At 43.7% G+C, this 21347-nt stretch overlaps 1 protein-coding gene across 12 annotated transcripts in view; it reads right to left on the bottom strand.

Annotated features, from left to right (window-relative positions):
• Positions 1-21347, bottom strand: part of ptprma (protein tyrosine phosphatase receptor type Ma) — a 183797-nt gene that overhangs the window by 43208 nt on the left and 119242 nt on the right. For 4 of the 12 annotated variants that reach the window (XM_029116168.2, XM_020041831.3, XM_029116170.2 and 1 more), the window contains exons 12-16: positions 20109-20382; positions 17113-17149; positions 15465-15539; positions 11387-11522; positions 9626-9655 (exon numbers count right to left, since the gene is read on the bottom strand). In XM_029116168.2, coding sequence (XP_028972001.1) covers positions 9626-9655; positions 11387-11522; positions 15465-15539; positions 17113-17149; positions 20109-20382 — 552 coding nt within the window. The remainder of the gene's footprint in view (positions 1-9625; positions 9656-11386; positions 11523-15464; positions 15540-17112; positions 17150-20108; positions 20383-21347) is intronic. The other 8 variants (XM_029116169.2, XM_029116171.2, XM_034289294.1 and 5 more) reach the window with 3 other exon arrangements.

Genomic DNA, 21347 nt, shown 5'->3' with positions numbered 1-21347 from the left:
GTCTCTCAAGAAAGGAAAACAAAAAATGCTTTGGAGTTACGGGACTGATGTGTTGCCAGAGGTGTTGGATCGACGGGTCCCCTCCTTTCACCAGAAGAGCACAGGTTCTGAGGTTCTGAAATATGGTAGTGTTGGGGGTCCAAAGACACAGAGGAGAGAGACAGTAGGAGTCCAAACATATAATTACACAGAACATCCTGTGAATAGTCTCCCTTCAGAATAGAAAAAAGTTCTGCCAACACTCCACAAGAGTTTATTTTGTTACTGAACCTTTCAGCCCAAACCATAAAAAAAAAAAAAAACGATCCGGTTGAAATATTTAGACCAGAAAAAAAGAAGGGAACGAAAGAACAGTAGCCATCTTTGGCTCAGCAAGGCACCGCCGGAGCGGGGGATGACAAATGACAGATTGTCTCCACTTTGTGACAGTGTGGCTGTCGTCAATCCCGACAGAGGAAGTGGCGACACGCTGAGCTGCTGAAGGGGTTGGGAAATGACTGACACCAGAAGAGAGGGAGGGAAATGCAGGCTGCGCATGAGAGATTCCTTTTGATGCGCGTGTCGGTTGGCAAAGATGGCTGGCACACACTCAGGCGGGCAGAGTCCCTGCAGGGGTACAGTGCGGAAGAGGCAAAGGAAGAGGTGGCATTGCCAAGAGGCCTCGCTTTATAAACGCTCACATTTTCCGCGGCGGGCGCAAAGGACTCGCACTGCCACACCATACAGACACTGCAGGGTTCTGATGAGAGAGGCTTCGCATGTCACATTAGTGGAACAGTTGGAAAAGTTAAAATATAAGAACAGAAAAATTGGGGTGAATAGAGGGGATCAGGCTCCTGTTATAAAACACACAATGTGTGCACACGCACGTACACATAGGCGCGCACGCATGCACACGCATGCATGCACACGCAGGCACCATGCTCGCACGCACGCACGCACAGAGCAGAAATGAGGACAACTTTGTCTATGCTAGAGAGCCACTATTCCTGCTGTGCCCCGACACTATGGCATCCATGCATACCTGATGACACTGCCTGGTCACAGTACTCCCTATGGACTCCCCCAATTGCTCTGTTTCTCTCAAACGCTACACTAGATATGTTTTATTTCATCCCGTTTCCATTCCGGTTCTTTGCATAACCGCAGCCATTTGGAGTCGTTTAAAGTTTAACCGGAAAAACCAAGGCGGATGGAATCGAACGGTGAGAAAAAGAAAATAGAAGAAAAAAAACTGGACGATAGGCTTTTAAAGAGAGAGACAGGAATGGAAAAAGGGTTATATGCACACAAACCAATAAATGAAAGCATAAAAGCTCTGATGGAGTGAGGGGGGTCATTGATGCCTCTAGGGTCACTTACAAAACATTTCAAACATAATTTTCAGAGAATTTCAGATGAGGGATTCAAAGTTTCATGAATATTCTTGTTATATGAGGCATCATCATATTTAACTTAAACATTCCTAAAGAAACTTACAGAAATGTGAGAAAATGCGTTACATTTCAAAGACTCAGCTTGTACACAACAAACATTTTCATTATCACTGTAAACATCGTAATGATGAGTGCACAAACCATGTCAAATTTTTGTTAAGAATTTGCAGTGACAGAAAATAAATGAAAAACACGACATCTTAATCTGCAGAACGGCTGTCGGCCTGGGCAGGATGCATCCCGGTTTTGAAAGTCAGTTGGCAACAGTCATGTTTAAACTGGGTACATGAATACACCCCTCCTAGGGTCCACAACTGTGTTTACACGGGAGGGAGGGAGAGTGTGAGGGTGGCAGGGAGGGAGGGTTGGAGCCCCCACCCCCACAGTGAGGCACTCAGTCCAAGGCAGCAAGCAGAGAGTGCTCGGCATGAAACCCATCCCAGATTTGGTTTTGCCAAGATATGTCTTGATGTTTGGCAGTGGGGGGCTCTGGTACTCCAGCAGTGAGGACCGCAGTGATGGCAGGATACAGACACAAGGCTGGGTAGATGTGAGGCCTCTACATTATCATAAAAACCCAGACGGACCTGTGTGTTACCAGCCAGGCTAGAGCCAACTAAAGGCTCTTATTGGGGATTCATAAAAGCATTAAATAATGACAGTGTCCTGGGAAGACACATGGGGCGAAGGAAAGCACTGGCACTTAGATATATATCCTTTCATATAGTAACCTTTTATTTGAGAGATACTCTTTCAGTACAATAACAGTTACTTCGGTCCTGCAGCTGGCTCCCTGTTCTACCAGCACAGCCACACCAATGCAGATACGTAGTGAGAATGCAAATATAAATTGCATTGCAGTTGAGGGGAAAAAAAGAGCAGAATGCGGTCATTGCTCATTGAAAAAGCTAATTAATTCACCATAATACTGTACATTCACATTACTACAATGAACTGACTGATGAAGCATATTACAGTAAATTCACTGAACTACAGTAAGCTGCCATGTGTTTGACAAGCATGCAGTGCACCGTAACGTGCTCATATCTCCTGATTCAGTTAAGAAACACAAGTGAATGTTTTATATACGACCATAATCGTCAACACATAACAGTTCTGACCATTGCGGACTGTCATGTCCATTTTACGTACTGTAGCTAACGAAGTCCCACGGTGAACCAAGTGAGGCAATCGGAGATGATTGTGGGCTGAAAGAAGGTATTTGTATGTACAGTGGATCATCTGGGAAGTGCATGCAAATGAGAGCCCGGGGGCCTTGGGGCTACGATTGGAGCTGTCAGCTAGCAGGAGAGAAGGACAGAGATGGAAAGAAACATACCTCAAAGAAGAGAGGGTTCACTGGAAAAATAGCTCTACATCTGTCACAGTTTCAGGAAGGGATGGATGGATGTCTGGGAGGTGATTTTCAGGAAGGCATGGGACTTAACCTTCACTCAGACAGAACCTGAACAGCAGCTAGCACACTTGGTTTACCGCACCTACAGCTAATGTCCCCACTCCCCAATACTACACATTGTCCTAGGCAGCAAAATGTCCCAACACATAGTTGGCCTCTTAAGGCACTGAGATGGCTACGTGTGCATTTTTAATTAGTCTTTACAGAGAAATAACTAACAAGAAGGCAGGGATGGTACAGAAGGGAGTCGGGAAATATTAACATGCCAATCAGACATTTTAATCACACAATCTCACTTTATCTGCACAACACTTGGGTTGATATTCAACCATATCCTCTCATAAGTAGAGATGCGGTCAAAAATTTTTTTTATCTTTATGGTGGTTAAACATCCACTGTGCGTACAGTGAGGAGTGAAACACTTGGAAGAAAAACAGAGTCCCATGTCTTGTCAAAAAACGCAATCTTAAGTTTGAAAAAGTGGCTGCTAACAGTACCCAGTGATTTTTTTTTTCTTCTAGAAAGCTTTGTCTGAATGATTAAACCCTAACTGTACACAATGATTTCACACCAGAATAGCAAATTCATTTCCATTTAGTCATTCAAGAAATGTATCCAAACCCCAATCAGATTCAGCAAGAAATAATTAGCAATATTTCTCAAACACTTTCAGTAGATCAGACAGTTGTAAAAAGTTGGAGGAAAGAGAGGGAGGGTGTTCTGGTAAAGGTGTCGGACAGTCCAAAACCATACTTGCGGTTCACCCCAAGCTACAGAATCTATTTAGTTATATATCCCTTTCAAACAACTCACGAAAGAAGGTCCCTAAGAAGAAACTGAATAAATTAATTGGACAACTTAAGCAGAAACAACTAGTAATTCACAGTGTTGCTAAAGACCTAGTCAGAAAACCACCAAGAACACCACACAGTGGGAAAAACATGGAGAAAGTGAGATACAAAGAGAGAGGCAGAGTCAGAAATCAAAACTGAATGTGCATCTTCCTCTAATGATGGGTAACCAAGTCACTGAATCAAACTCTTTATAGTTGTCGTGGGAGCAGTCATTTATATCTTGTACTTGGATCTGCACTTTGACCCCTATGTACAATGGCAGCATCAGAGAAAAGACTGATCCAGTAACATCCCTGATCTTGTCAGTGACACATAAGAGGAAAGTTCTTCTAAGCTCCCAATCCAAATGAATCTAGTCTGAATTCACCCTACACGCAGAGCTGAAATTATAGTGTGTTCATATATATATATATATATATATATATATAAGTGTAATTTCTTCAAAGTGTCATTTCTTCAGAAATGTGAGTGGTGTACTCACTTTTGGGAGATACATTAGATATATATATATAAATATTATATATATATATATATATAAATAAATATTATGTGTATATAATATATATATAAATATAATATATATACATATATAATCTTCCACAATTCCACTTACCGGCGTTTAAATCTCAAAAGGTCACCAATGTTGGCGCCACATCCTTTATTCCCAGGAGAAAAGTATAACAATAGGCCTTAAACCCACCTTTCCTTTGACCTGGAACAGCATATTCTCAACATTCTAAATGAACAACCGTGGACCCCTGAAACAAATGCAGTAACACACTGGGTGTCCTTTATTGAGTGGTTGACAGTAATATAGTCTTTGTTTGAGTGTAATCTATTTTGCAGCTGATGAATGTGTCCAGTGTATCTCGCTTGGTAATAGCATGGTGCATGCAACATCATGGTTTTGGGTTCAACTCCCACAGGGGGTATGTAAGCTCACTCAGGTAAGTCACTCTGTACCTGGGTGTCTGCTAATTAACTCAAATGTAGATGTAAATAGAGCCCATCAGACTGTAAACCGCATCAACCACAACAATCTGTAAACCACATCAATTCTGCCATTTTGTTTAGAATGTTTTGTCACTTTTACAAGAAATCAACAGGAATCCTGTCCCTGCTGTCCACCGAAGAGTCTAACTCCTGTTGGCCTTGGTTGTATTAACGAGCAGATCAAATAACAGGGCTAATGGTTCCATTGGGAACCTCTGGGGATTTCCTGAACACGGTCCGGTGCTTAGATTCTGTGGTATAATTACGTTACATGCCCTAATGGGCCTCTTACAAGGTTTGGCGACACCACTTAGAATAGCATTCACGAGACAAACGCACTCCCGGGGTGATGTATGCTAATCCAATGACAAGCAGGGAGGGTGCTTATGATGTTAATGTATCTCAGGTTAGCGTGCATCATGTGAACTAGGACAAAAACAGCGTGTGCGTCTGTGTGTACTCCAGCCATTAGAGCGCGCACACAGTGATTGATGTGTGTGGGAGTATTTACATTTACATGAAATTTAGTAGACACACTTATCCAAATCAGCTGACAGTAGTGAGGGCACACATTTACATACTGGTCCCCCGTGGGAATCAAACCCTGGTATTGCAAGTGCCAAGATCTACCTGCTGAGTGGATGTGTGTGTGTGTGTGTGTGTGTGTGTATGCGCGTTTACGTGAGCGAGAGACCTTCATATCACTATTTAGGTGTGGACTGATTTTATTTAGCACGTCTCACTGGTGCTAACGGCTAAACGCAGGAGGAGTAATGAAGAAAATTAAATAAAATTACTTTAACTTCAATTACATTTTACTCAAGTAAAAACATTGACCAAGGTAATTACCTAATTTAGCCAAATTGCAATGACCATGAATTTAAAAAAAAATACAGTAAATTATTGTACATAGTTTATTGATCAAAATCCATAAATCATAAATTAATATTTAGGGCAAACAGTTTTTATTAGATAATAATGGGTGTAGGTGTGTATAATATTTAAAATATAAATAATATTTCTATGACAATTCCCAATAAACACACATACACATGAATATAAATAAAGTCAAACAATACATAATACTATGCTGACAGCTGATTTTGTTTATTCCTACTCTGTGATCACAGCTCTAACTTGAGCTGCCAACTCTGTCACCAGTCAACATTGAAGCATATGATTGATCTAGTTATGTTATGGATCAAGGGGATTGGATGCAGGTTTTGAAAGAAATGTCCCTCTACATTTGATCTCAGCTAAACAGAGAGAGAATGTGACAGAGAGGATTTTCTTTCTTCATTTTGTTTACAAAAAGGTAAAAAACGATAGTGCTATTTTCTTGTTGTCAAAAAATAAATGTGTTGTTAGTCCCATTACTGTTAGTGCCTGGGCAACTCCAATGGACTTGGACTGTGACAGAAAAAAGAGAGTAGGAATGTTTGACAGGGGGACAGACTATACACAAATTGCTCTTCAGTAACACAGTGAACCCGAAAATTACTAAAAGAATAATAATTTGTTGAAGGTTTAGGCGGTGAAAAACAGTGTAGTTTTCATTTTATCTATATCGAATATTTTATCTAATCAGTGGAACAATTCCAATTTCTGGTAATGAGATAAAATTTAGGAGAATTTCAGGTGTTCAGCAATAACACTTCTATTAATCCCCCATACCCATTTTAATATTCCACTTTTTTCCAATGACAATGATAATCTGAATAAAATAATCTGGCAAGCCAAACTCTACATGCGACCACGATAACCTATGAAAAATAAAATGCTGTTTTAAAATTTGATGTACCGACGTTTATTGTTCAGTTTGTGGGCACAGTTGAATTTGATAGGCCTATATTGACCAAAGGTGTTATTTTACCTGCTAGTTTGAGTACAGTTTTGGTTTGTGTTAACTGTCCAGCTTAGGGAGAGAACAAAATATTTTTGCAATGGAACATTTTAATTAGAATTTCTTATAGGAAATGTTCCTTCTCCGTTTCAATTAGTTTTCCTTCATTTGGTGCCTAATGAATATAGCTCTGGAGCATCTCCTGCCAGTTACACAGGAAGGTCAATATGTAAGAGAGGATGGCTTGGGAATAGCCTGTCACCCCAACGACAAGGGGAGTTAAAGGACAACCCTGTCAAGACCCAGAACAGACCAGTCTTCTTCTCGCCTTCTCTCTCGTATTTCCCCTCCTCCTTTCTATAACATCCCTTCTTGGTGCCTGTCAACCAGACAAATGTGCATCCCCTTGTTGCAATTAATTTGATTCTTGTTCTGCGTGAGCTTGGCCTTTCTTGTAGGATTTAATTAAGGCTTTTTCACATGCCGGGCCCCACTCGGCTGCTGAAAGCCCACATTTAAATGGGCCCGTCTCTCTGGGTTCCCCGGGAAGCATTCGCACATGATGGAGATTCTCTCTCTCTCAGAGTGAGCAAGTGTTTGTGTGTGTGTTTGTGTGTGGGTATGTGTCTAAAAACAAAAAAAATGAAGGGAAGATGGAGAGCTAGTATCCAGCTCAGCTCATCCGTCATCCCAGGCTCATCTCTCATCCCATGCAATCATTCCGTTCTTGTTTCAGCAAGATGTTTTAGGCTGCCTTAAACCGTTCCCTCAGAAAAGGGCGTCCGGGGAAATTACGGAGGGGTCTTGATGGTTCTGCAACTTTCACAGAGACAGGGAGGCGTTCCAAATCGCACCCCATTCACATTTAGAGTGCACTTCTTTTGACCAGGGCTGATTGGCCTGGCCCACATCTTAACACCCTAGCCTCCGCATGTATTCCCACTGGGGATTTGCCACTTGAGAGGCAGCTAGGCTATGAGACAGTAGTGCTATTTACATTACAGACCGGAGTCCATCGAACACAATACACCCTATAATGTAGTGAGCCCACGTGTACGCGCCCGTCTGACACATACAGCACTTATTACCTGATCTCCTCCACTTCAGTGGAGCCCAGCGGACCATTAGTCAATCAAATTAAAACACTGGGACAGGTCTCGGCCCACCTCCCTTTAGAGGCAGTGAGAATACATTAGACGCAGACGGAACAGTGGTGGGACGGGGGACACAGTAAATGGCCTCTCTCCATCACTCCTCAGAGGCCCCCTCTCTCTCCCCCCCCATTCCTCTCTCCTACCTCCACCTGTTCTGCCTTGTACTGTACCCGCCGCATCACGTGTCAGATCAAAGGCAAACTGCATTCAATATTTCATTAGGGCGCTGGGCTCGTGTGACGGCTCAATTGGAGGCGAGCGGCAAAGCGATTCGCTGTTAAACATGAGCTCACGGCTCGGTAGCCCTGACGCGAGCTGAGCAGCATAAACTCATTCCGTTTACCATATTACTTATCCTAAAAAGGCTATGTGTGTGTGTGTGTGAGGGGGGGGGGGGAGGGGGGGCGGCATGCAGAATAACACTAGGATAGAAAGAGGGAGAGGAAGAGAGAAATAATCAACACCATTGGACTCTATCTCGGTGGAAATATCTCTCTTCCCCATGGAACAATTCACTGGGTACACTTAAAACAAAAAAAAAAACACACTCCTTAAGATATCCAAACATGGACCTCCAAATCTGGTATGGAGGGAGAAAATAACTAGAATATAAATCGCTATAATGTCCCCATATCTGAGATCTAGCGGTACCTCCCCCCATGGACATTCAGCAGAGTCTTATTCAAATCCTTGCCAGAGGGGTCTCCTCTGAGTGAAGGCTGCTGTTCACATGGAAAACCAGCCAACACACCCTGAAGCAAACTCACATTCCGGCATGACTGTCATTGTCTGTGTCCGCACAATAATCGCTTTTCCGTGGACACTTTGTTGATGGCCTTAACATGTAACAAGCACGCAATAAAGCAACTTAATACATAGAGAAAATTGGCGTTCTCTATCGAGGCAAATAAAATCAAACTTACAAATAGAAGATGAAAATAACAAGCGCACTGCCATCCTGAGGCATGTCAGGAGTTTTTCAACTCTATGACTGACACAGTTTAACATCCACTATGTTTAAAGAGACAAGGCTCCACAGTCCTGACTACAGCCTTTCAACGCTCCTTTGACACATGTCACAGAGTACATAGCATCATACCCCATGCTGTGGTCACCATCACAGTAGGGTTTTTAGCACTAATGTACTGGGGCACAGATGAGAAATGACCATGCTGTCAACAGGACCATGCAAAAACAACTGAACTAAAACATGAAGGAAAAAATGAAATAAAAATGATGAACGGCACTGAAATGACCACAGAGTGAATCATGGTAGCTGGCAGGTTTAGGTTCTGGGACCGGGTTAGGCCAAGAAGCAGCACAAAACTGTTTTGCAATCTCATGCCCACACAGCTATTCTGAAAAGGGACAGGCTTGGTTAGCTGGTCATCCCAATGGAGCAAAGCTACTTAGTTAGAGGAGACAACTTTCCCTGTCAGTAAGGCACAAACTACTAGAAATCACAATGGAAGGGGATAACTTTTTTGGACGTGTATGGAGAAATATATTATGTAGGCCTAAAGGTATTCTAACTGGTTAAGAATAGTAGTGACTGATCAAGGTCCCCTTTCAAACTACTGCATTCACCTGAGTGTACTCTCAATTAGCCCGGTTGTGAAATTAAAAAAAGTTTTTTGGATTTTTTGTTAAAATAAATCAATTACATATTCATATTCATATTTTTTTTGCTCTTGTCCAAATGTTAGCAATAGCAATTGGTCTTCAATTGAACCTTGAGACGTGTATTTCACCCATTTGCCGATAAGTGTCGGCTGCTAGTCAGCCTGACAGCCCAATCCCTGGACAGCAGTTTGAAAGGAGAGAAAGGGAGGTCACCAGAAGATTTCATGCATGGTAGATCAAGGCGGTGGTCTCAGTTAGAGAAAGCATGGCACTAAGCGTTTTCAGTCACAAAGTAGGTTACTTACAGGTAATAAGTGTAGGACTGATAGGTTCTTCTGCCGAGTGGGGTGGTGGTAGGATAAAAGCAGTGGTGGGGAGGGGAGGGAAAATGGAATGGAAGGAAAGAAAAAGTAAAAATATTAATGTACTGGAGAAAAATATAGAAATGAAACAAAAAAATCACGATATGGCAGCATAAAGTGACGGTTTACAAGAGCAACTCCGGGGACAGGGTGGTTGCTTGGGGGGGGGGGGGGGGGGGGGGGTTGGGGGGCGAGGGCAATGTCATGCGTGGGGGTATAGGGGGTGGAGTTACAACATTCTGTTACAGTAACGGGGGCGGGGCAATCTGCTGATTGGTGTGCAGGTGTCTCAGGAGAGGGTTTTTGGTAGCGTGGTGCCATAGAGGTGTTAGAGAGGACAGGATAGGTGGCCCTGAGCTTTATTAGAGTGTGACAGAGTGCAGAAAGAGGACAGAGGAGGAAGCTCATTGGTGCAGTGTTAGAGAGCAAGGTCATCAGGATGTCTGCCTTAAATAACATGTTGGGACAACAGCAGTGACTAATATTCACAAACACATTAAGACTTTCCCTTTACACATACTGTTAAAGGACCCTGGAAAGCCCAACCAGAACACTGGGAAGTAAAAGCATACAATGTGTAAAATCTGCATTGGCACAAGTCCTCTTGACACTTGTTCCTAGATATAATATGTGACTGTTACAGACAGAGCGCTGGACGACCACCCAAGACACAGCAAAAACACTGTCCATTATTCACTACTAGAACTGTTAAAATTGTTGACATCTGGTTATTAAAACATTCCTGAGGTAATCAAAAATTAATTAATAGCTGGATAGAAAAATACTATACTGCCAAGCATACAGTAAGCAACTACTACTCTATCCTCCAGGTACTGAGTGCAGAGTGGAGATAGGCCAACATCACAGGCATACTTAAGCACAGACCCCAGAGAAATGTGCCTAAAATCCCTATTGTGCAATGCCTGTGTGCCTATGTGTGTGTGTGTGTGTGTGTGTGTGTGTGAGTTGAGGCTATTTGCTTAGCGTTGGTTCCGGGGGCTGTTGTGTATCATTCACACTCCCTCTCTTTCCTTTCCCCTCTCTCCCGTCATTCTCTTTGGACTGGGGCTAATGTAAACTAGCCTGCAGCTACGTAGCCGCAGGCATCTCTGGCTCTTTGAAAAAATAAATAATGCTAAAGTACTTTCATCAATTTTTCCCTCTTATCTTTGCTAGTTTTTCCCCACTACAAGATAAGGCAGAACTAGTTTTCTATTCCCATCGCCGGGGTCATTATTACATTGGCATTTGTCTGAGGGGGAGAGGGAGTCGGCGTGGAGGGGTGAAGGCAGAGAATATAAATATTCAGGCGCATGCTGAATAACTGTGCCAAAAAAGGGTTTAATGCCGCTTAACAGTCATCAAACCAATGATTTAGCCTTGACGATGCATGTGGTTTTGAAGGTCAACAAATTTAGAGAGAATTCATTTGATCTGGCCATTTTATGTAATTCATCAATGCACAAAACTCACTGAGCCAAAGGTACTATATCAACTGACAGCTCGAATACAACAACAACAGGAGCATGGACACAGTCAAACATTCAGGGAATCTATTCACAGTTTTTATTTAACTTTTTTACACACGAATTGCAGACACTTGTCTTTTCATTGTTTTATGTTTTTGGCAACAAATATACATGGTGACAGAGAATGGACAGTCCAGTAAGAGACTGTTAGTTAAGGACAGTAATTGTCTCTTACCTTTTCTTCATGACCAACACCACACCGAGGAAGATGATGACAAAGAGCAAGATACCGGCGATGACGCCCGCAATCTTGACCGTGTGGTCTGTCTGCTTCTCGGGCTCCACAGTGTCAGGCTTCCTGGTCGCAGCCCCTGGTGAACAAAAAGCATTGGAAACAAACATCACCATGTGGCCATTTTGGGCCCATGTTGTCAACAACATGGTTTATCATCATCATTCCCCACACACATTCGCCAAGGGCTCTACTGTGGCTAAGAATGCACCAATAGCAAGTGATGTGTTGACCATGTCAGACTAAAGGGATTCAAATGACATCATTCCAGTGTCGTTGCAGTTCAGTTCCCAGCGGAATCTAACACGGTGGTTAGGAATTGGACAACTTCAACAACACGCAGTCCATTTTACAGGTGGAATTGAATACCAACCTTCAGGTTTACGCCACACAGGAACCTTACTGTGGGGCAATTTATACTCTATGCTGAGCTGGGCTTTTTCCATTTGTAATGTAATGTTACACCAATGACAGTGAGTCATTCCAGTTCAGGTAATGCAGGTCTTAAATGTGCCTGTTCTTTCCAGCATCCACAGCTGCTCTAAACATCAGCCATCTCCTCCAGCCTCTCTCCTGACAGGGTTTGTTAATCACCGCCCCTCCCATAGGCTCCTGGGTTTGTTAATCCCGCCCCTCCCTCCCATAGGCCCTGCACCTGAAAGAGCCTGATAAGACATTAACCGTGTCTTTTTACACACCCATTGTCTTAGGGCGACAAAAGGCGCTGTTGATTCTTTTTTCTTTTTTTTCTGCTTCTCTTGCTTTTGGATTTTTAAAATCTGGGTCATGTATTATAGTACAATGAGTGGCAGCATAAAAACAAGAAATAAAAAAAAGGGACCGGGAGTACTTCCCAGGGAGCAATTTATTCCCAAAGTAGGCAGTAACGGGTGATCACATCGGGGGCCGAGACATTTAATAACTGCTCTGATGAGATAACCAGGCCCCTCGCAGCATCACAGCGGAGAAACTATGTTTCACTTAAACAGGGGCCTTCCGCTTCTCTGAGGGAGGGAGTGAGCAAGATAGAGAGAGGATAAGAAGGGGAGAGAGTCCACAAGAGAAAGAGATTGAGGGAATGAAAGACGGTGAAAGGGAGAAGTAGAGAGAGACTGAGCGAGAGAAAAAAAGGTGAGAGGGGGGCCTCCAGCTTTGCTGTTTACTGTATAATGTGAGATGGAACGTCAACCCGCGGCTCGATGAAATATCCATTTCCCGCACTAAATGAGTTCGGGATGAAAAATCGTCAGGACACACCGTTCAATTTGCCCCGGCCCCAGAATCTATTTCTCCTTGCCAGCGCCACTTTTTCAATCAAAGGGTGACAACATCCATCACTCGCAGCTCGCGCGGCTATCGTTGTTACCACCGTGACGGATAGGGAGACCGGAATTTGTGTTTTACCGCTACGGGTGAGTCTGGGTGAAGTGAGGGGTGCAGGCAGGCCTGGAGAACTGAGGGGCCTAGGGGGGAAGGGGGTTGACCGTTCAATGGGGTACGTCTGACAAAGACCACCCGCTAGAGCAGGGCCGTCCCAAGTCAGGGGCATGAGGAAAAGTCTGTTTGACGCAAAGTCGGAAAAAAGCATAATGTAGTAAATGTATATACATATATTTTTCTTATTTATATTTTCGAGAGATTAAAACAACATATTGAAGGTTACCAAAAATTTTAATGGAAATGTAGCAATTATGAAGTTCAGTTTGGGTGAACAAAATTTGGGAGAGACAAAAATAGTGCTGAATAAATTTGAAATGTTGGTTGAAAGCTATGTGCTTCTGGTTGATGGATACTATGCGCTTCTGGTTGAGAGCTACTGAGGGCTTCTGGTTGGTGGATAGTATGCGCTTCTGTTTGAGAGCTACTGAGGGCTTCTGGTTGATGGATAGTATGTGCTTCTGGTTGATGGATACTATGCGCTTCTGGTTGAGAGCTACTGAGGGCTTCTGGTTGATGGATAGTATGTGCTTCTGGTTTTGGTTGAAAGCGAAACAGCCTTCAAGAAACACAAAGGATGGACATTAATCTTTTGCTTAAGCACTTATTTTTTTAAACAACTGTTTATATTTTATTAGATAGATTTTAAATATTTTCCCAAACTAAAACACAGAACAAAGTCAGCTTGCCTTCCCTTGTTACCTCGGGTTGGTTTGATAAAAGAAAAAAAATCTCCAGCTGTTTGGGACAAACTATTTACTTTCCATCCAAGGCTTTCTCTACTTCAAGTTCTCTCCTTGACATCTCTGTTTATGGATCATTAGCAAACCAAATGCCCAGAGAGGCAGTTAACACATGCGCCAAAAAACAAACTATGTTGAAACCTTTGAATGGCACATATCACTGGCTTTGAAGAAAGGAGTACAGCTTTCGGGGACTCCATTTAATGTGAAAGTCAAACTACACGAAGCGCTTTGGGGGATGGAGTGGCCTCGGTGGTGCTATGTGGGAGGGAGTGGCAAACATCAAGGTCTGAAACAACACAACAGCTGCTAGGCTAGTTAACAATACACAGAGGGCTGCACTGCTTAAAGTACAACATGTACCCAGGATGGTAGATGGAAAATAAAACAAACGCAGACATTTAACAGTCCCCGTCAGGACTGAGTAGGGACCAATGCAAGGTTTCTGATGCTGTTGTCCAGCAGGTTCCGAAACTAGCATCATTTTGTGCACGCTTCAATACGCTAAAATAAAGTTAACCAGACTCATCAAGTTCAAAGTTATGAGTAGAACTGTCTTCTTCATCAGCGCTCTTGAACATTACTTTCTTCGAATGTTCTGTTTTCTGTGCCTTAAAAAAAAATCTGGTTAATTCCCCATGAAGCATTGCACGTCAAAAAAAACTCACCCGTGGTTAAATATTTTACACAAGAACATTTAGCATTTCACAGAGTTTGACAGTGCAACTAGGGGAGAACCATTTGGCTTCCTGCATTACAACAAGCCAGAATGTTTTCACCTTTCATTTGATGCCACGTCTGTCTGGGAAATATTGAAATGTAATTTTCTGACAGCGGGTTGAGCAGGAGGGCTTTGTTGTTCACGCCAGAGTGGCCAGCTCATCAGTTACTAGCTCACTTCCAAGGCCAAGGCCTATACAGATATTTGTTTTTGCAATTACAACTCCTATATTTGCCTTAAATAAAAATATAAAGGTCATTCTATATTTATGTAACAGAACCAGGCTCCAAAGCCCATGCAACACTATCAGCTGTACATGAATACACTGAATACTGAATATATGAACCATGAAAATAAAGCCATGAGGAACGCATGTGTGTCTCCTTAAACATCGTTTCTTCACACAATAGAGACACAGACTACACAATGGAACACAAACATATTGTAGTTACAGCGAACACTGACATATGGTGTGAATCAGGGGCTCTCAACTCCCTGCTAGAGAATCTGCTGTTCTGCTACCTTTCTATACTTCCTGGTAGTTAAGTGCATTCACCTGGTAGTTAAGTGCATTCACCTGGTAGTTAAGTGCATTCACCTGGTAGTTAAGTGCATTCACCTGGTAGTTAAGTGCATTCACCTGGTAGTTAAGTGCATTCACCTGGTAGTTAAGTGCATTCACCTGGTAGTTAAGTGCATTCACCTGGTAGTTAACTGAATTCACCTGGTAGTTAACTGAATTCACCTGGTAGTTAAGTGCATTCACCTGGTAGTTAAGTGCATTCACCTGGTAGTTAACTGCAGGTCTTAACGAGTACCTGACTAAAATCAAAACCAGCAGTAATTTGGGTCCCAAAACCTGATGTTGAGACCATGTGTCAAGTGTCTTGTCAGATGGACAGACAGACAGACACAGATAGACAGACACAGATAGACAGACACAGATAGACAGACACAGATAGACAGACACAGATAGACAGAGACAGACACAGATAGACAGAGACAGACACAGATAGACAGACACAGATAGACAGACACAGATAGACAGAGACAGAACGACCGACACAGAATGACCGACACAGAACGACAGTGTGCTGGGCAGTAGTCGTGGTGGTCTGACCTGTTAGTTGGTTGTCACCAGCCGCAGGGGCGATGCGTATGTAGGGAGTGGTGAGCTGAGTCACGATTATGGCGGCTAAGGCAAAAGAAGTTGTTGTTCCAGGCCATCATGCAGGAAGGAGAGAATAGAGCAAGGCTGAAGCCAATAGACTTAGGCACACAGGAAAACATTCATAGTCACATTGAAGAGAGAGAGACCGAGTGAGAAAAAAGGTGAGAGGGGGCCTCCAGCTTTGCTCTCACAGTAAGGAATAGAAGGTTACATAGTCCACAAGCTTGGCATGGTTAAATAATGGTTAAGTTTTCATACATTAGTAATCATCACAGTGGCTTTGTTAATGGCTTGTTTGTGTTGTGAACAGCAGGAACGACACAAACACTGGCGTTTCATATCAACCTGAGGGAGACATTTTAGAGATATAGGACTTAAACATTCTGTTAGAGCCGCTAATTCTCCTCAATATTCCATCCAGGCTTCAACTCTGTTGTGGTTAAGGCCCACGTATGGGCACTTTGTCTCAACTCAACCTCCCCATGGGATAAGACTGGCTACCGTGACGATGACTGACAGTCACCCCAAGAGGCCCTGAACTTATTAGCAGATGCTACTCCTAAAGCTCCAACGCACAGGTCCAATAAAAGTAGATTAAAGACCAATAAACGGTGGCAAAAAACAATAAACAAAAAAGCATTAGAAACAGTGCTTTTATAATCCATGATGATGACGGTTGTGAGGGGGATTTGAAACGTTAAAGCCTAGGACAAAAAAGGAAGTCTGTTTTTTTTTTAAATAACACAGCCTTCATTAGCATATAGGATTGCAGCCCGGTCTTGGCATCGTGAGTGAGAGACGGCGTGTAGTAAAATATATTATCTACCATCTGTACACAATCACACAGCGGGGTGGCGGAGCACAAACACGTGGCTAGCACTAGATTACTTGAGGACATGGCTTGCTAAGTAGCTCCGCTGGATGCTAACGCGTTACAAGGGATCAGAAACCGTGAGCAACACCAGGAAGCTACAGACCATCTTCCACCGGTCAAAATATTTTCCTCCTTAACTTTCCTCTTCACTGTCTCTGGATTTTCCTTGTAATGAGGCAGGCGGTTTGTGAGAGTGTTTTGGGGACAAACCTCTTGGCTAGCGCTATACATGGCATGTTAACTTGCTGTCTTAGAGAGTTAGGATAAAAAATAAATACATGTAGTTGTCATATTAAAATGACAAACACTTTTACTGAAATATTAGGTCTAATCTCTTTAAAAAAAAGATTCTTTTGAACAACCTACCATTGTTGTTTATTTAGTGACCTAAGCTTATATATAGATGAAAATGTCAATAGGAAACCACTCACTGCGTACAACTTAACACTTTACAAAAGGACACTATCAAATTGACTCAGAGGGAGCAAGGTGGCTGGCCAAAGAGCAAAAATTAGACTCTAAAAAGCATGAGTAGCCGATAAGAAGAAAAGCTGGGTATAGCATTACAGTCCAGCGGCTGTGCCAAAACAATCCTTGGCAACGTTAAGGTGTGTGTGCGCGTGTGTGTGTGGTTGTGATAGAGACAGATGGAGAGAGAGAGTGAGAGAGGAAACTCATTTCAATCAACAGTGGGTCGATTACTTTCCAGCAACGGGGTCCTACCTTTAGTGGCCACTCGTACACAATCGATTTTGGTCTCCTGCAAAGGGGAAAAAAAAGGAGAAAAAAAGAAGGAGAGAGAGAGAGCAAGAGAGAGAGAGCGAGAGAGCGAGAAAGACAGATATGGGAAAGGGCATTAGATATCAGTCACAACAACTTGCAACATATTGGCTATAAGGGCGATGCAGGACCCGCTGTTTCTCAATCTCAGACATTGATCATCCCAATCTGCTCAGACCAACTGTGGTGTAAAACAGTTGAGACAGACAGAGAGAAACAGAGAGATGTAGAGAACGGGGGAATTGTAGAGTGGAGAGAGAGATAGAGATGTACAGAGGTTCTATCACCTGGCATCCAGCTGTCAGAGACTGGTCTGCTCTACCCAACGCCTGTGTGGTCTTGATTCTACACACAGACTCGAGCCCGACCTGGACGATTTAAACACACACCCACTAGGTCCGCGCGTGCGCACATATGGCTACATTTGCATCCACCAGGTAAATAAACAGCAACAATTAGAAGGGACACACCCACACACACTTAAGCCTTAATCGTCCACGACGGAGCTAGCCGTGAATCACCACGTCAGGACCCCTAGGCCCTGTGACCGTCTGCCGGGAGGAGGCCGGAGTATGGACAGAGCGTGGCGGTGACTAGGGGCCTAAACGCTGTAGGCAGAACGCATGCCCAGGCATGTCTTAGACAGACAGCTAAGAGACAAAGCGACAGAGAAATGACTAGAAAAGAGCGGTAGGCCATGGTAGAGAAGGCCACGGAGACATGTGAAGTGAAATGGGATCTGCATTATTACTGTGGCGAGTACTCCGTTCCACGTTCATCTTGCTCATCTTCAAGACGAGCGCACACACTGAAAAAGGCAATGAAAACATTACATTTTATTTTTCATGACGAGGGGAAAAGCAGAAGGTGGTAGGAAAGGCATTGCGTTTGCTCGTCGTACAAATGTGAAACAGACACAGAAAAGCAAGGGACTTGGGGCAGATGCTTAAATCCCCCCTCCTGTGTTTTATGACAGCAAAATGCACTTGTGTGGCTTGGTGCATTATTCAGGAGACCACAAATTAAACCATTGGATTGTGCTGAATAATTAAAACAACTAGGAGGACAGTGTGAGCCTACAGACTGTGAGAAGCGAGGAAAGCTCTGGAACAGCCAAGGTAAAGCCCTGGTGTCTGCTAGAGCTGCTTGAGGACACAGGAGCCAGATCCCAGCATATGGAACACACCATCCGTAATGGCATGCACAGCAGATTGAAGGCTAGCAGTAATTTAGCAGGAATCATTTGGGACTAGCGTGATACCCCGGGATTATAATGAATGTCCTTAAACCACAGGATGTACATGTCCATTTCCACAGTTCAGCATTAAATGCCGTTCTTCCTATAATGTGTCATTCTGCCTCTTGGATTCTGGTGGCCTTTATCTGACGCGACCTGCTCTGAACGGAGGGCAGAGGGCTGAGAAGAATAAGAAAACGCTCCCTCCATTTCAACCTCCTCCTGTACTTCCCACCCCACCTATTTTCTCTCCCGCACCACCGCCTCCTTTTTTCTCTCTCTCCCTCTCCTTTCACTCCCTCCCTTTCTCTTTCTCCTTGGAAGAGAGAGAGAACCTTACTTGAGGGCTCACTGATCTGCCATCCAGCCACCATGGCATTTTGTTTATTGAAAATGTCAACAAAGATGCTGCAACGCTGGTTTATGTTTGTGTGTGCGCGCGTACGTACGTGCCACACAGAATGTGTCACAGAATTACAAAGACACGTGTGCCAACACACACACAACCGTACTCCCCTCAGCGCTCTCCTGCTCCCCCACAGCACCCTATCAGCAGGAGGAGGAGTCAGAGGGGTGGAACACCCTGCTACTCCACCCTCTCCCAGATATCCACTAGGGGCCCTGTGTGACTCCCTGAGAACAGTGACCAGAAGAACAACCCCCCCCCCCCCCCCCCCCCCGCACCGCCGCCAAGTAATTCTGCAATTAGACCGGTGAATTATCTAATGGCCCCAGCTTGAGGGTGGAGAGTGTTGGGAGGAAAAACGGATGAGCTTTTCATTAGGGCTAATTTATTTGCATTAAACAAAATAAGGGGGGGGGAGAGCAGCTCGTTTAACATTTTCAATTCAGAACAAAACGTTAATCGTGCATCTGTGAACGAGCCTCGACACCTACTGTCCAGTGGCTGAAAGTGGTTAGGGTTTCGCCCAGCGTCTAGCTGCACGGTACATTCATTTAGCATCCAGCAGTTTCACCAACTGAGTACTGCGCACTACAGTGGTTAGGGTGGGAAACCGGATTGGTTCGAATACCACCATATTGTTCTAACACCACTTAGATGCTGGAATTTGTCAAGCCTTGAAGGAGAGGAGACGGAGGTTGTAGTTGGTTACTGATGCTCATTCTCGGCATTGGTATTAATTGCTGTGTGACCTCTTTCAGACCGGGGTTTTGTGACTGTTGGTTTGAATACGGAGACAGAAATCAATAATGGGCAAATGTTGGGATTGAGGCCATGGTTCGAGTTCTCCCAAAGTCAAGTTCAGCATTAGGCTCGTAATTGATGCCGGGTGCTCAATTCAAGCATATAAGCAGAGTAAATGAAGCCCCCATGTCTATAGGACGAATTAACTCCAATTGGCAGAGGGCTGAAGATTTTTAAAATCAAGTAAGATTATTTTTCATGTTACCATGTTTTCTTTTTTACTACGAACCTTAGATATACTAACAGTTCACCAGTAGAGAATAGCCTGTCACATGACCCACTGGTGCACAGGGAGGAAAGTAGTCTGGTCGATGTCTAGTTAGCGGAATTATGAGACAAATCATAGCATTAGATTTCGGCTGTGTTTGCTAAGTCAAAGAACTTACAACCGTCACTTAGCTACGACTGACCAGCACTGACAACCAATCGATACGCAGCCTACGAGTCAGAAAACACACCCTGGCAGCCAATCCCCAAGTCTCCCATTCCACTCACCCCATTGGCCGTGCTGACGGCCTGGTAGTAGATGCTGTAGCTCTTGTGAGGGAGGAGGGGGGCGTTCCAGTAGCCGTCGTAGGTGTGGTTGTCCCCGATGCAGAAGGACATTGGGGTTTTGATGTCCACCACGGGAAGCTCAGCCGTGAAATAGTATGGGGAGTTGAGAACCGTGGCGTTCTGGAAGTGGATGGGCACCGGGTAACAGCGGAGGATCTCTGCCGCTCTCCGCAGCCGCCGGGGGCGCTCTTCCTCCACCACCACCTGGTACTTGCTGCGGGGAGCGAGGGAGAGGAAGGTCAGGTTAACGGAAAGGAGCATTTTAACAATAAGACAGGACAGAGGCACCAGGAAGAGTTGCTTTGCCTGCACACAGGACCTGTAAACAAACATCAAGCCAGCTGCATGATAAATGCCTGTCCGGGCTACACCACTGTGTATCTCAAGGCCAAATCTGGCAGGGGTTCTCTTCTGATTAGCTATACCATCAACAAAATATTAAATAGGCATGATCAAAGGAATCACTGCCTGCTAGGTTTGTGCACATTTTCGATTTTTTTTGGTTGCATTTTTTAATCCATTATTGCGAATGAATGAGCTGGACTGCAAAACATACAGAACATTATTAATTGGCAATGACAGATACACATTTTCACTAGTTCTTCAGAAAGCATATCTGATATGCTACCGTCTGCATTTCTTTAAAGAAAACTCTTTTGAAGGCACAAGCAACCCCAAGCTTGGCAGTCTACCGTTTCATAAATATAAAAGAATGAAAAATGGCACAGCATGTGTGAACATTACCAAAGTATAACCTTGCAATGAGCGCTTTCATATTCTTTAGACGTTGAATTCAATATATTTCCAAATATACTTGCTAAACAGGATCAATCTCCCATTACACGGAACTGAACAGCAGTCACCTGTAAGCATTGGGATGAGAGACTCCAAATGGAGTTTGGATAAGGTGGTGACACCAGATATAAAATGAACACCCGCTACTGGCCAAATGCGGGCACATTTTGCTAGTGGTGGGTAAATATGTCAATCTTACCTGGTAGCCAACCAGCATAAACAAACCCAACTTTTCTTTTATAGGGAACTTGATGTCATCCCCAGACCATGCTTGATTTGCACACGTAATATTTGACTGAAGAGAGATGCCTGCTTTACGGGAGGGAACATGGGCTATTTTCAATTCACTGAATAGAACAAGGACCACTGGCCAGGGTTTAGCTT

The sequence above is a fragment of the Esox lucius genome, chromosome 21 (assembly GCF_011004845.1).
Source record: "Esox lucius isolate fEsoLuc1 chromosome 21, fEsoLuc1.pri, whole genome shotgun sequence".
In the NCBI taxonomy this organism is placed as follows: Eukaryota; Metazoa; Chordata; class Actinopteri; order Esociformes; family Esocidae; genus Esox; species Esox lucius.
The sequence above is the reverse complement of the archived record's forward strand: the minus strand, read 5'-3'. Positions and strand labels throughout refer to the sequence as shown.